The sequence below is a fragment of the Brachyhypopomus gauderio genome, chromosome 18 (assembly GCF_052324685.1).
Source record: "Brachyhypopomus gauderio isolate BG-103 chromosome 18, BGAUD_0.2, whole genome shotgun sequence".
Taxonomy (NCBI): Eukaryota; Metazoa; Chordata; class Actinopteri; order Gymnotiformes; family Hypopomidae; genus Brachyhypopomus; species Brachyhypopomus gauderio.
The window spans coordinates 8,356,261-8,368,886 of record NC_135228.1 but is presented as its reverse complement, the minus strand read 5'-3'; the positions used below and the strand labels follow the sequence as shown (position 1 = coordinate 8,368,886).

The 12,626-nt window shown below is 43.5% G+C and overlaps 1 protein-coding gene across 4 annotated transcripts; it reads left to right on the top strand.

Annotated features, from left to right (window-relative positions):
- The first annotated feature begins 5,278 nt into the window (after positions 1-5,278).
- On the top strand, positions 5,279-10,446 carry LOC143482327 (proteinase-activated receptor 2-like). Of its 4 annotated transcripts, XM_076980674.1 has the most exons (5): positions 5,279-6,136; positions 6,279-6,326; positions 7,845-8,171; positions 8,542-8,638; positions 8,798-8,933. In XM_076980674.1, exons 1-4 carry the CDS (start codon positions 6,103-6,105, stop codon positions 8,613-8,615), a joined length of 483 nt encoding a protein of 160 aa, XP_076836789.1. In that variant the 5' UTR covers positions 5,279-6,102; the 3' UTR covers positions 8,616-8,638; positions 8,798-8,933. The 4 variants fall into 4 exon arrangements, with proteins under 4 accessions (XP_076836789.1, XP_076836787.1, XP_076836788.1 ...); XM_076980672.1 differs by having other exon boundaries at positions 7,845-8,638; positions 8,798-10,446; XM_076980673.1 differs by having other exon boundaries at positions 7,845-8,638; positions 8,752-10,446.
- Positions 10,447-12,626: the final 2,180 nt, after the last annotated feature.

The window sequence follows — 12,626 nt, the reverse complement described above, 5'->3', positions numbered from 1 at the left end:
TTGTCTGTTGCCCTGGTTTCCGTCTGTCTGCCATGCCCATGTTGTCAGTGTGATCAGCTGTGTCTTGTTAAGTTCCGTGTACTTATAGTCCCTGTGTTTTCCTAGCCCCTTGTCGGTTATTCGTTCTCTCGTGTTGTTGTGGTTCGGTGTTCTGTTGTAGTATTTTGCTTATCCGTGATTTGCTCTTTGTTCTGTGTACCCTACTCTGTTTTGTACTTGTCTAACCTGGATGGCTCTCCCGTTTTGACCCCTGCCTGTGACTACGACTTCGATTATGGAATGCCCTGTAATAAATCTAGCTCTTCTCAGCGTTTGTATCCACCTCCATGCTATGCGTCGCACAGAACGTTACAAAATAACCAACCTTACAAGGACACAGCGAGGGAGCAAGACTCTGGTAAGTTCAATCGCTGTAATGAGTTGTTGGCTGGTTCAATTCAGTTTAACTCTCCGGTATTACAGTGCGAACGAACCAGAGACAGGAATTCCCCTTGCGCTGTGGGTACAAGGGAGTCTCGTCGGTGTAAAAACAAAGCGCAGTTACTTTCGGTTTCTATCTTTAGCGACGAGCTCCCTAATAAGCGCTATGTGTCTGCCCGACTTGATAAACACTACAGGGAGGAGCATCCTATAGCACGAGATTCGGGCAGGCGGGATGAATGTGCAGACGAGCATTGGCTTGGCTCTCGGTTGGCTTTCAAAAGTCATTGTGAGCTCCCGATGCCTCCGACAAGGCGGAGTCACCATGAAAGCCACCGAGAAGCAGTTGTGTCTGTATGTTCTTCCAGACGCAGACCAGACCGGGGAAGGAGGAAGACCACGCCCCCGAATCAGAGCCCCACAGCCACAGCGCATTATGTGGTCAGCACCTGCTCCATGGATGAGGACCTCCCTCCTCTGATCCTGCCAGCCTCTCCCCTAGAGACACAAGGAATTTTTTGGGGGGGAGTAGTGGACACTCTTTGCAGAAGTGGCTGACCCCACCTCCCGAGGAGGTCAGCCCGGTGGTCCCGCCTCCTGAGGACATCAGCCCGGTGGTCCCGCCCCCCGAGGACGTCAGGTCGCTTCAGCGGCCCGTTTCTGCGACCCGGAAGGGGTCATCCACACCTGTTCCCGCGACCTGGAAGGGGTCATCCACGTCGGCACCTGTTCCCGCGACCCGGAAGGGGTCCACCACGCCAGTTCCTGTTCCCGCTGCTCGTCTGCCGGCCACGCCTGTTCCCGCTGCCCGTCTGCCGGCCACGCCTGTTCCTGCTGCCCGTCAGCCAGCCCCGCCTGTTTTCCCAGAGACTGTGCTGCCCTTTAATGGGCATGGACTCAATGTATTTGCTGCCCCCTTTGGTTGTTCTGTCTCCATGCCCATGTTCCCCTTGCTCCCATGTTCCATCCCTGGTTTTGTGTTGGTCCCAGTCCCTGTGTGTGTGCCTGTTTGTGTCCATGTGCCCGTCCCTGTGTCTGTGTCTGGTGTGTTCCTCCAGGTCCCTTTCCCGGTTCCCCAAGTTGTTACTCACTTTGTGCCCGTACCTGTCTCGGTTGTCCATAGTGTCTTTGCCTCTGTGTTTGCCTCTGCCCCGTTCCCTGGCCCCACTCCTGTGTCTGCTCCCAGTCCTATCTCATCTGGCGCTGCTCCCGTACCTCGCCCTGGCCCTGCCTATAATGCCCTGCCCTGGCCCAGCTCCTGGCCAGTCTCCATGTCTCCGGTCCCTGCCGTGCCCCGATCTCCATGCCTTGCTTTCCCCTGTTCTGTTCCTCCGGTCTGTCCTGTAGTGTCCTGTCCTGTGTGCGCTGTCCCTTGTCCCTGTCGCTCGCCATGTACCATGGTTCCCTGTCCTGTCCTAGTCTGGTTCCCTTTCCTGTCTGCCCTTGCGTGCCCCGGAGTGGCACGCTTAGAGGGGGGGTACTGTCACATAGGGCTACGCCCCCCACTCTTTGCTGTCACTCCGGTGTCTCTGTTCCCCATGTCTGTGTTGTTCCTTGCCCGTTGGTCCCGCCCTGCTTGTCTGTTGCCCTGGTTTCCATCTGTCTGCCACGCCCGTGTTGTCAGTGTGATCAGCTCTGTCTTGTTAAGTTCCGTGTACTTATAGTCCCTGTGTTTTCCTAGCCCCTTGTCGGTTATTCGTGCTGTTGTTGTTCGGTGTTCTGTTGTAGTATTTTGCACGGGTGGAAAGTAACTAATTACATTTACTCACATTACTGTAATAGAGTACTTTTTATGAGTAATTTGTAATTTTCTGAGTAGTTTTTGAAATATGTCATTTTTACTTTTACATGAGTAAATTTTGACCTAAGTAGTTTTACTTCACTACATTTGAACACCCTCACGTTACTGAGTAAATAATATTGAGGGTAAAAAATTTAATGCGGGCAGAAATGTAAACTTCTGAGTCCCAGAACTGAAAGCCAATTGCGTGGCCTTGCCTTGCACGCGCCCTTTCCATTGTCTCTGTCATGTTGAGGTCCCCGACCCCTCCTTTTGTGCGTGTGTGTACGTCGTCTGCATCTACTCGTCTGCGTCAGTGGATCTCCGTGGGTATGGGTGCGTCTTGTGCTGATTCGTCTCACCTGTGGCTCATCTCGTCATCACGTGGGGTTTATGTGGTTTGTCTATTTAATGTGTGCTCGCGCAGTGTCCTGTGCTCGTCTTTGTTTGAGTCAGTCCACCTTGTATGTTTAAATGTACAAGAATAAAGTTTGTCGGTGTTCACAAGAGTGGACTCGTACCTCGTCCTTCTAGTCGCACCGAGCGTGACACATGCTATAAGAATAATACATAGTATTATAATATTAGTATATAGTGCAGAATTGAGGTGCATCTGCAGTATTATTGTCCATTTTATTCTTTATGGCATTTTAGCATATAGGTTTGATTGTAGCCTATTTGAACTCCATATCCTATTATATCCTATTATATATATATATATCCTATTATAATCCACCAGCTAGGCTTGTCAGTCAAATTACTCTAATGACAAACCAATCAATGAGGTCAACCTAAACATAATGTTTTATTTTTCCAAATAACTTACAGATCTGTAAAATTTGTAATTAGATTTGCTGAAATATTTATGAGGCCCACTGGGGGCTGCAGCCCAGAGGTGGAAAAGCTTTCTATACCATTCAATATTTTATTCCATTTAATGTTTTTCATTTTTATGCTTTTTAAATGTTTTTATTTATCTTTTGAAGCAACCGTACATGACTGAACATGCACTTTATTCACCATCTGTCACGTAGGGCTACGCCCCCCCTCTCTAGTTGTCACTTTGGTTTCCTGCTCCTCGTGTCTGTGTTGTTCCCTGCTTGTCTGTTACCATAGTTTCCCTCCATCTGCCAAGCCCGTGTCATCAGTGTCTCCACCTGTGTCTAGTTTAGTTCTGTGTATTTATATCCCTGTGTTTCCCTAGCCCGTGGTCGGATGTTTTGTTCATTTGTGGATCTTTGTATTCTTTGTGATCGGTGCCATTCGAGAGTTTGTTATTTTGTGCTATCTGTTATTCTCGTGTTTTGCTCTTGTCTGTTCTTAGTTACCCTGCCTTGTTGTTGTTGTTTCCCGTGTAGTCATGCCTATGTATCTGTCTAACCTGGATGGCTTGCCCGTTATAACCCCTGCCTGTAACTACGACTTTGATTATGGAATTCCCCTTAAAAAATCTCGCTCTCCTCAGCATTTGTGTCAACCTAGACATTCCACAGCGTATGCTGCATTACACCATCTTATCATGTTTTGTCCCCAGATGGCTATTTCAAGTATAAATTTGAAATTTATAAAGTATAAATCTGAAACACTTATGTTTCAGATTGATAATTGCAGTGTATTAATGGAAGTATTGAGGGTCAATACTTGGTTTATGGTTTTCCGATCAGATCAAATCTGATTAACAAAATGCAGCGAGTTAGTGTTACAGTGCGGAGGGCTCCTGCTGGCCGCCCCCATCAGCAGCAGCGGTATTTCTTGTTTATCTTGTCTTTGTGACATCGTGTTCGTCCTCCAGGTGGGTGTGGCCCATTAGGGAACCCGACACCTGAGGGTTGTTTGTCTGTCTATATATGTCTTGTCTTTGTACCAGATGACTGCTGCAGTGTTGTATAAAGTATTAGAGACCCATACTTGAGTAAAAGTACAAGTACTCTATCAAAAAATTGACTTGAGTAGAAATTGAAGTATTCTTTGAAAACTTTACTTAAGTAGAAGTACAGACGTATTCAGCATTTTTTGTATTGCAAGTAGTTTATTCTAAAAATTTATTACTCAAGTACTGAAAGTAAAAAGTACAAGTGTTGTGCTTTGAATTAATTAAAGAAAGCCATCAGTTTCAAATGTTTTTATACATCTCTTACAAATCAAAGATCTCAAAGACCACAAATACATGTGTTCTGCATGTACAAACAAGTAGCAACTTAAAAAACTGGGCTTAACACTTCGTATGCAAAAAACAGATAACCTATCTCCCGCTACGTTTGACGCAGAAGTACAAGTAATTTAGCTGAGAAAACGAGGTGTATTTTGGACGTAAAATCCATTCGTTGGATTCTAAGGGTGAGCCTACTGCCCTGTGTTTATCCTCAATAAATGCCCTTACCCTATAAAAACACTACACTATAAAAATGGGCACATGATGAGTCAGCACGAAAAGAGACACTGCTTACTGTTGCTAAAAACACAACTCAGCGTGACATCGCCTTTATGATTGCCAGCTAATGTTAAGTGAATACTGCAGCACGTCATGAACATAATTAGCAGGGTTGCCCACTTTTCAAGATCGCTTGGAGTGAGATTTGAACCTGGAGGGGGTGGCGAGTGTAAAAAAGCTGGTGTGTCTTCTGTGCATTATATTTGTAACTTACATTGATGTGTTTCTTCAAGTTCGAAGGTGAATTTTTGAAGGCCAATATTTCACCCTCTTTAGGGAGGCAGAGATAGCACTTCATCCTATAGGAATTTACTTTCACTCCAGCAAACGCAAACACTGTCTCTAGGTAGGGCCAGGGTGGTCTCCTTCCTCAACCTCACCGCCACGATCACTCGATGTTGAAGGTGTGGAAAGTGTCAATATATGTACATTAAAACGTATGTACAAGCTTATTATGCAGCACTTATGCTGCTCTTCTGCTGTTACCAAACACGATACCATCTCTTTTAATGAGACAAAAAGCGAATTATTTGGAGTAATTTCGAGTATATGTGTATTTGTATAAATATGTAAATTAAGCTGAAGGTGCTGGAAAATACTGAAAATGGACCTTCAAAGTGCCGTACAAGTGCATGAATTCCACCTTATAACTTTGCACGCACAAAAATCGAGAGATGCACGACCTCACATCGCGACCGCGCGTACGGCCAACTCGCATGGGCGGAGCCACCGCGATTGCGTCATTTTTGCCACACGGACCCTTGCGGCAGTGACGACGTGTCAAGTGAACCTAGATTACGAAGCACAAGTGTTCAGTGAAGGCAACAGCAGAGTAAACAAGACATGACCGGAGCAAGTTTTCTTATAAGACAGTCTGATCGCTTGACCCGGTGACAGCGCCAGCTAACATATTTATAATTGTAATGAGTAACTATACAGCACGTAAAAAATGTATCGAAGTAAAAGTATTAAACTGATGGAAAGTATGTAGTGAAGTAAAAGTGGAAGTAGGAGAAAAAAATAATACACCAGTAAAGTACAGATACAGCATTTTAGTACTTAAGTACAGTAGTGAAGTAGTTCTACTTCGTTACTATACAACTCTGGACTGCTGATTATTGTAGCCTTAATTTGGATTAGTTGACAGGTATTGTGTTGGTGCACTTTAGTCATTAAATCCTTCCTTTTCTCTGAGACTGCCATTATCACTGCCTTCTTTTTTGCACTCCCTTGACCATCACAGTTAGGTCCCTCCCATCATTTCCTCCTATAGTACAAATCTTGGCTCTCTTCACTGGGTTGGATGTCAACACACTCTATTACGTCTGTGCTTGCAGCCTGTTCAGATCTTCTTGAAACCAGAGTGAAGATAAGACAACGTGCACGCAGCCAGAATAAGAAAAAAAAAACCAAAGTCACTCCAAAGTGACAGTTGATCAATACAGCCTACATAATCTGGATTTGGATAAAGATGGATTTACTCATGACTATGAAGGCATTAAATGGTAAGCATTAGCTTTGCTATGGAAAGATATAGCCGTGATAGAAAGGTATAGAAATTGTAAAATGCCATTTTAACCATAAATAATGATTCTTGTATGATTAAAGCAAAAAACCTTTGAACCCCTATTATATTTGTCTAAATAGATGCAGATGATCCTGAGGAGAATCATTATCCATGGCCTCATAAACCTAGTAAGTTTCCAGAATGGTTTATAATGAACAACAGTTGTGATAACTCAACAATGTCACGTTTACAATGGTTAATTGAGCTAGTATCTAATACCCATCTTGTGCTAGATTTCTTATATAAAAACTTTTAGGGGTTTTAGTTATGATTTTTAGCTACCCTACCTGCTTGCCTACAACCAATCACAGACATAGGTGCAGAAGAAAGATTGACATGCATAAAACTTAATAAAATATCTGACTTCAAATTATAGAAACTAAACTAAAGAAAGAAACTAAAAGAACTCACTTCTCAAACAGCTCAGTGCCTAACCAACTTTATAAAGTTGGCTTTATAAAACCAATATACCTAACCATAGTTCTTTGCTATAAACAATAGCTGGTTTGTTAGAGGTTTATCATAAACATGCGCAGCAGATGGGATACTTTAGAGGGAATTGGTGTTAGCATTGATTACCATTGGAGGTTTGCACCCACAACCCTCTCCATTTTATACCCCCTGCATCTCAAAGGGACAGCAGTCACAAAAACCTTTTTAAAAATACATTATTATTCTTTAATGAACTTTAAGCATGCTTTACCTTTTGGGGTTCTAGATTACTTATAGTGAATTAATAAAAGTACTTGTACTTTTGTAGCCAGTACATGTTGTTTGTACATAAATTAAATGGCTGCAGTTTTAACACTAATTGTATCATTTTAATTTCTTATATATAGCAGTTATTTTAAACCTGACTGAGATAGTTCAAAATACATAAAATCTATGGTCTTAGAGCACATGGACATGTACAACAACAGCTGTGTGTTCATGGTTGTTCCGTTCTGGAATGGCTCCGTCTGTTTTTTTCTTTACTTCAATGACTTTACTTTCCAAATAACTGCCTAGTGCTTCAAAGAGCCCAGCCTGATAATTCCGAAGTCATCTATTTGTGGAAACAGTTTTTAATAAGATCACTCAGCAGATTTTCTCACCTCACTGAGGATACTGTTACTATCTTTGCATACTGCTCCTAATGCATCAGTGGTTGAACACATAAAAAAAACTACTATACAAAATGTGGATCATTGTATTGATCCAGTAAGGACTTAAATGGGCAGAATCTATATTACCACTCTAGAGGTTTCACCTACTAATCCTTTAAAGTAGATATAATTTGTTTTACCTTAATTAATTAATCACATTCATTAAAATCAGTCTCATTCAAATTAAACCAGAACCAGTGTGTATAAAGGGGAGGAAAGTAAATTTCAGTTGTAATCTCAGTTCTCCTATGGAGAACAAAGCAACTAAAATGGCGCAGACTTCAAACAGTAGGCAAGTGTGGCTGTATGTTAATGAGCTCAGCTGGTGATCAGAACAAATGATAATATTAATGTGGTGAGTCTGAGAATGGGGAATATATATATATATATACACAAGGCCTGTATCATCTATGTAAAGTGGTTAGAATGGTCTGTAAGTAGGCACTTAAGAGCTTTAAACTGTGGTTATTATGATCCATGACCTTCTTTTACTCACTACAGAAAAGGATACAAAGTGGGAGGCAGCTGGTTTCACTGAAGTCGGAAACAACTCAGAGGGTTTACTGTTGTCCACTACTGCCATGAATGTGCTGGACAGCAGTCTCACCACAGTCTTCCTCCCAGTCGTTTACATCTTAATCTTCATTGTGGGGTTGCCCACCAACACTTTGGCCATCTGGGTCTTCATCTTCAGAACAAAGAAGAAGCACCCAGCATCCATCCTATTAGTGAATCTGGCACTGGCCGATCTGCTCTTCATCATCTGGCTGCCACTGAAGATTGCCTATCACTTCAACGGCAATAACTGGATCTTTGGGGAGCCTCTGTGTAAAGTCCTGGTTGCTTTTTTCTATGGCAATATGTACTGTTCCACCATTTTTATAGCATGTATCAGTGTGCAGCGCTATTGGGTAATAGTGCACCCATTTTCCCAGCAGAAGAGGAATAACCGGGCCGCAGTGTGTGTGTCAGTGTGTGTGTGGTTCACCGTCTGGCTCATCACTGTGCCCCTCTATCTGTATGACCAGACTGCTAATGTTAAGCTTAACAAATCAAAAATAGTCACCTGCCATGATGTCCCTCACTCCAAGCAATCACATATTCCTATTAGCTACTTCTTGACTATGGGCATTGTGGGATATGTAGTTCCCTGTGTGGTGTGTACAGTGGCATATGTGAGGATTTTCCTCTATTTCAGGCGTTCCAGAATGTCCTCAGAAGGACAAGACGGAACACGAGGCCAAAATAAAAGGAAGGCTATCATTCTCATGACTACTGTGCTGGTGATGTTCCTGGTATGTTTTACTCCCAGTAACATTTTGTTAATGGTGCATTGGTCTCTTCTTGCTAGCGGGTTTCAGGATGATGTTGGTTATGCCCTCTACACTATCACTCTGTGCCTATCCAGCCTCAACAGCTGTCTGGACCCATTTGTGTACTATTTAATCTCAAAGGAGTTCCGGAAACAGGTGAAGAACACACTGATGTGTCGAAGTGAGCGCACAGCTGAGAGGAAGAGGGTGACAGATTTGATGTTATCTGAGAAGACCAAGTACCACACACCTGACACTGAAAGTAGCACTTGCTAAGGGCTTCTTACTTTCCAACTGCCACATGCAAATAAAAGAAAACTTTACACAGCCTTGAATATTTAGAGATGTTGTACATTTGCATGATGAGAACCATCTTGCCCTATATAATTTAAATTAACAACAAAATTAATAACCATTTCAATCTTAATAGCAAAAGTAAAAGTATAACACCAGTAGAATAACAGCACAGATTTAGCATTGTATTAACAATTGTAGTGATATACGCAAAATTTCATAGAGAAAAAGGAAAGCGGTTATATTTTCCTCAATTTCAATGCTACTTTATCAACTTCTGTTTCTTTATGCTTTGCCGGGATTTTGTTTTTTGGATTATGTACGTCAGTACACTACATATGTAGGGACTACTACTGACAGCCTGAGCTAATTCCCAAATGGACATGCAGGTAGACACCCAAGGTGATCTGGCCCGTTAAGAGACTCTTATGGAGACAGGTACATGCATGCACTGGGGGTTTTGCATGCTTGAGTGGGAGATAGGTTCTTGTTAGTAACCTGTTGTATTCCATTGATCGGTTAATAAAGTTTAATTCCTTTGGATTTTTTGACAAAATGACGCCTGACTCCAAAACCCTCTTCAGTTAGTGTGTTGTTTGTGCTTTGTTTATTGAAAGCCCGTGTCACACAGGTGAGAAGGAGGCACTGGAGCCGACCAGCATGGCTGGTAGCTTCAGTAATGTTTTACTTCATTAATGTTCCCCTGCCACAAAATCTGGTGGAAAAACGTGTGTAGCGGAGACAGCCAAAGCCATTTTACTATCACACCCAGAGAGGACTCCTTTCCCCGCTGAGTGTGAGAGACTGATCCATCCAAATCCCTTTGATTGTATGTACAGGTAAACCCTGGGATTCACCACCCATCACCAGGCTCTAAGGAATCCACATTCACAATGGTTTTAGTCTCCCAAACCTTAGAATTCTGACCTTATCTGATCTCCTGAACTGGGAGAAAGACCATCTAAGAATACTGGTCAGAATCAACTTTCCTTTGAAGGACACAGGGCTCACAACTCAGGAAGGACCTGCACTCATAAATCTCTAAACTCCAGCCTTATCTGATTGCCCAAGGTTTAAACCCAATTTACAACACCTTGGAAGTCCTGTGTTAAAATCCAGAACTGGATATGCAAATATTTCAGAGATCTTTGTAACTCCAAATCTGAACTGTACACAGAATTGGAAACCAACCAAGGAAAGGGTAATTTTTCCTAAAACCAGTATTCAGTTTTCCAGCCCTTAAGGAACCAGGACAAGGGACCCCTAGCCTAAGCTGAACCATGCCTCTGAAATTTGAACAATATGTGATCTGTGGTTGATATAAAGACACAACACTAAAGACACTCAGTATTAAGTGATTTTATCATGTACTCAGTATTAAGTGATTTTATTGGAATACGTGTTATTGTATAATCACCCTACATTGATGCATATCCATGTATTCCTGTGTGTTTCAGTAGTAGTAGTAGATATACATGTTCTTGTAATTTTGAACTGTATAGTGAATGCATGCATGCATATATATATATATATATATATATATATATATATATATATATATATATATATATATATATTCCTGTGTGTTCTGCTGTTTAGATATGCATGCTCCTTAATGTGTGTTGTAGAGACCTGCGTATTCCCATATTCATGTGCTGCATTATTTAGACCTATCAACAGAGGTGGGTAGAATATTCAACAATTTTACTCAAGTAAAATTACTGTTACTTGAACCAAATGTTACTCAAGTAAAAGTAAAAGTATGCATCCAAAAATTTACTTTGAAGTAAAAAAGTACTTTGATTAAAAGCTACTCAAGTAGTGAGTAAATGCATGAGTACAGTCTCGTGTCAATAAATTACATCATGGGAAATTGAATTACTGGAAACAATGACTTAATGATAACAAAAAGAATGTATTATAAATAAATATAATATATAAAAATGATTTATTATAAATAATATGTATTTTTGTTTGTTACTAATTATTAGGCCTGTGTAACTTTAATGTGTTCCACAAAGGCACTAACTGATGAGACTGTCAGCCAATACGTGTAGCTACAAACTGAATCAATTTGTAGCAAACTTAATCATCATATATTGCTAGTGTGTACACTCGGAGTGTGAACTGGTTTTTAGTATTGCACTGCGTTACATTTAATAATTACATCATACAATCATATGCCTCAGAGATATAGCATTACACAAAAGTATACATACGGCAAACTTATCATCTTACGCATCGTGTTTCCTCAAATTTGATGTCGAGTTCTTGTAGGCTGAAATGTCCACATTTTTGGCAGACACAACTGACAGCGCATTATATAACTGTCTTTTTTACATGTTTGTAATATAAACATTGGCTGTGAGGCCAGGGATGCTCGGGAGGTTTTTCTGTCACCATACTTTCTTGCTTTCTTGCATACTCCGGGGCATGGCTACATCACCTCCTGGACCTACCTCCTCCTGGAGCTGACCCCTGCCTTCCACTAGGGGTCACCCCAGCCTCCTGGGGAGTCAGCCCCTCCTGGGGCCTCCCATCACAAGGTGGACTCCTCCACCCAACCCAGGAGCGCCCAGAGCTCGAGTCCAAGAGCACCCCCATCGCAGGCTGGGGAACAGCAAAAATTGCTTCCTTTTTGTTTCGCTCACCCTGCCCGTCACAGAATGACCAGCCGCTTTCGGAAGCCGCCAGTCTCCTTTTCTTTCTCTTTCATTCGTGGTCATGTCTCGTGGTGAGTGTTTGTCTGCGTGGTGTTTGTTTGAAGAGGTTTGCCGTGCTTATGTGTTGTGTGTGACACAGCGAGGACCAGGGCAGTCTTCCCTGGGAAGGCTCTTCATGTTGTATGGTTATTGGAATTGTGTATGTGGGAATCTGTTTGCGTTGCTCGTTTGTGTGGCTGTGGTCCCGTGCCCGTGCCGAGGCCCTGACCAGGAATGTGGGGGGTTCTCCTGATCTGGAACGGCGACCCCTCCCCCATGGTAGGGGGATCAGGGTAAGTGCGCATGTGTGTTTTATGTTGGTGTGTGTGTGGGTGTGTATGCGTATGTGTGTGTGTGTGTGTGTTTTCTGTGCAGGTGCTTCCCCCTGGTGGTGTCGTGGTGTTCCTGGACCTTGTGGGGGTCTCCACCTGGCAGGAGCCCCCTTATGTTGTGGGGTGACCGGAGCCTGGTCGTAAAGAGCCCCTCCCTAGAGGGCTGGGGCCCCCGGATGTTTGGGGACCATGGGGCTCCGGTCTGAGAAGCTCCTGCTGAAGATGGAGATCCTCCATCCTGTCCGGGGTGACCAGGAGGCCCTTGGGGCTGTTCCCCAGCCCGCGACGGGGGTGCTCTGGGCCTTGGTCTCTGACGCTCCTGGGTGGAGGAGTCCACCTTGCGATGAGGGGCCCCGGGAGGGGTTGGCTCCCCAGGAGGCTGGGGTGACCCCTAGCAGAAGGTAGGGGTCAGTTCTGGGAGGAGGTAGGTCCAGGAGATGAAGTAGCCACGCCTCGGGGAGGTAACCTGCACACACACACATACACTAGGGACGAGAAAGGAGCCGTAGCTCCTCGTCCTCACACCTGTGGGGCTCACCGGCCAAAGGCCGGTTAGGGCATGAGGACCCTGTGACCGACCGGGGCGTGGTTTTGTGTTGTTAACAGCCCAGTCGGTCCAGGGTCCCGCCCAGGGAGGTGAGC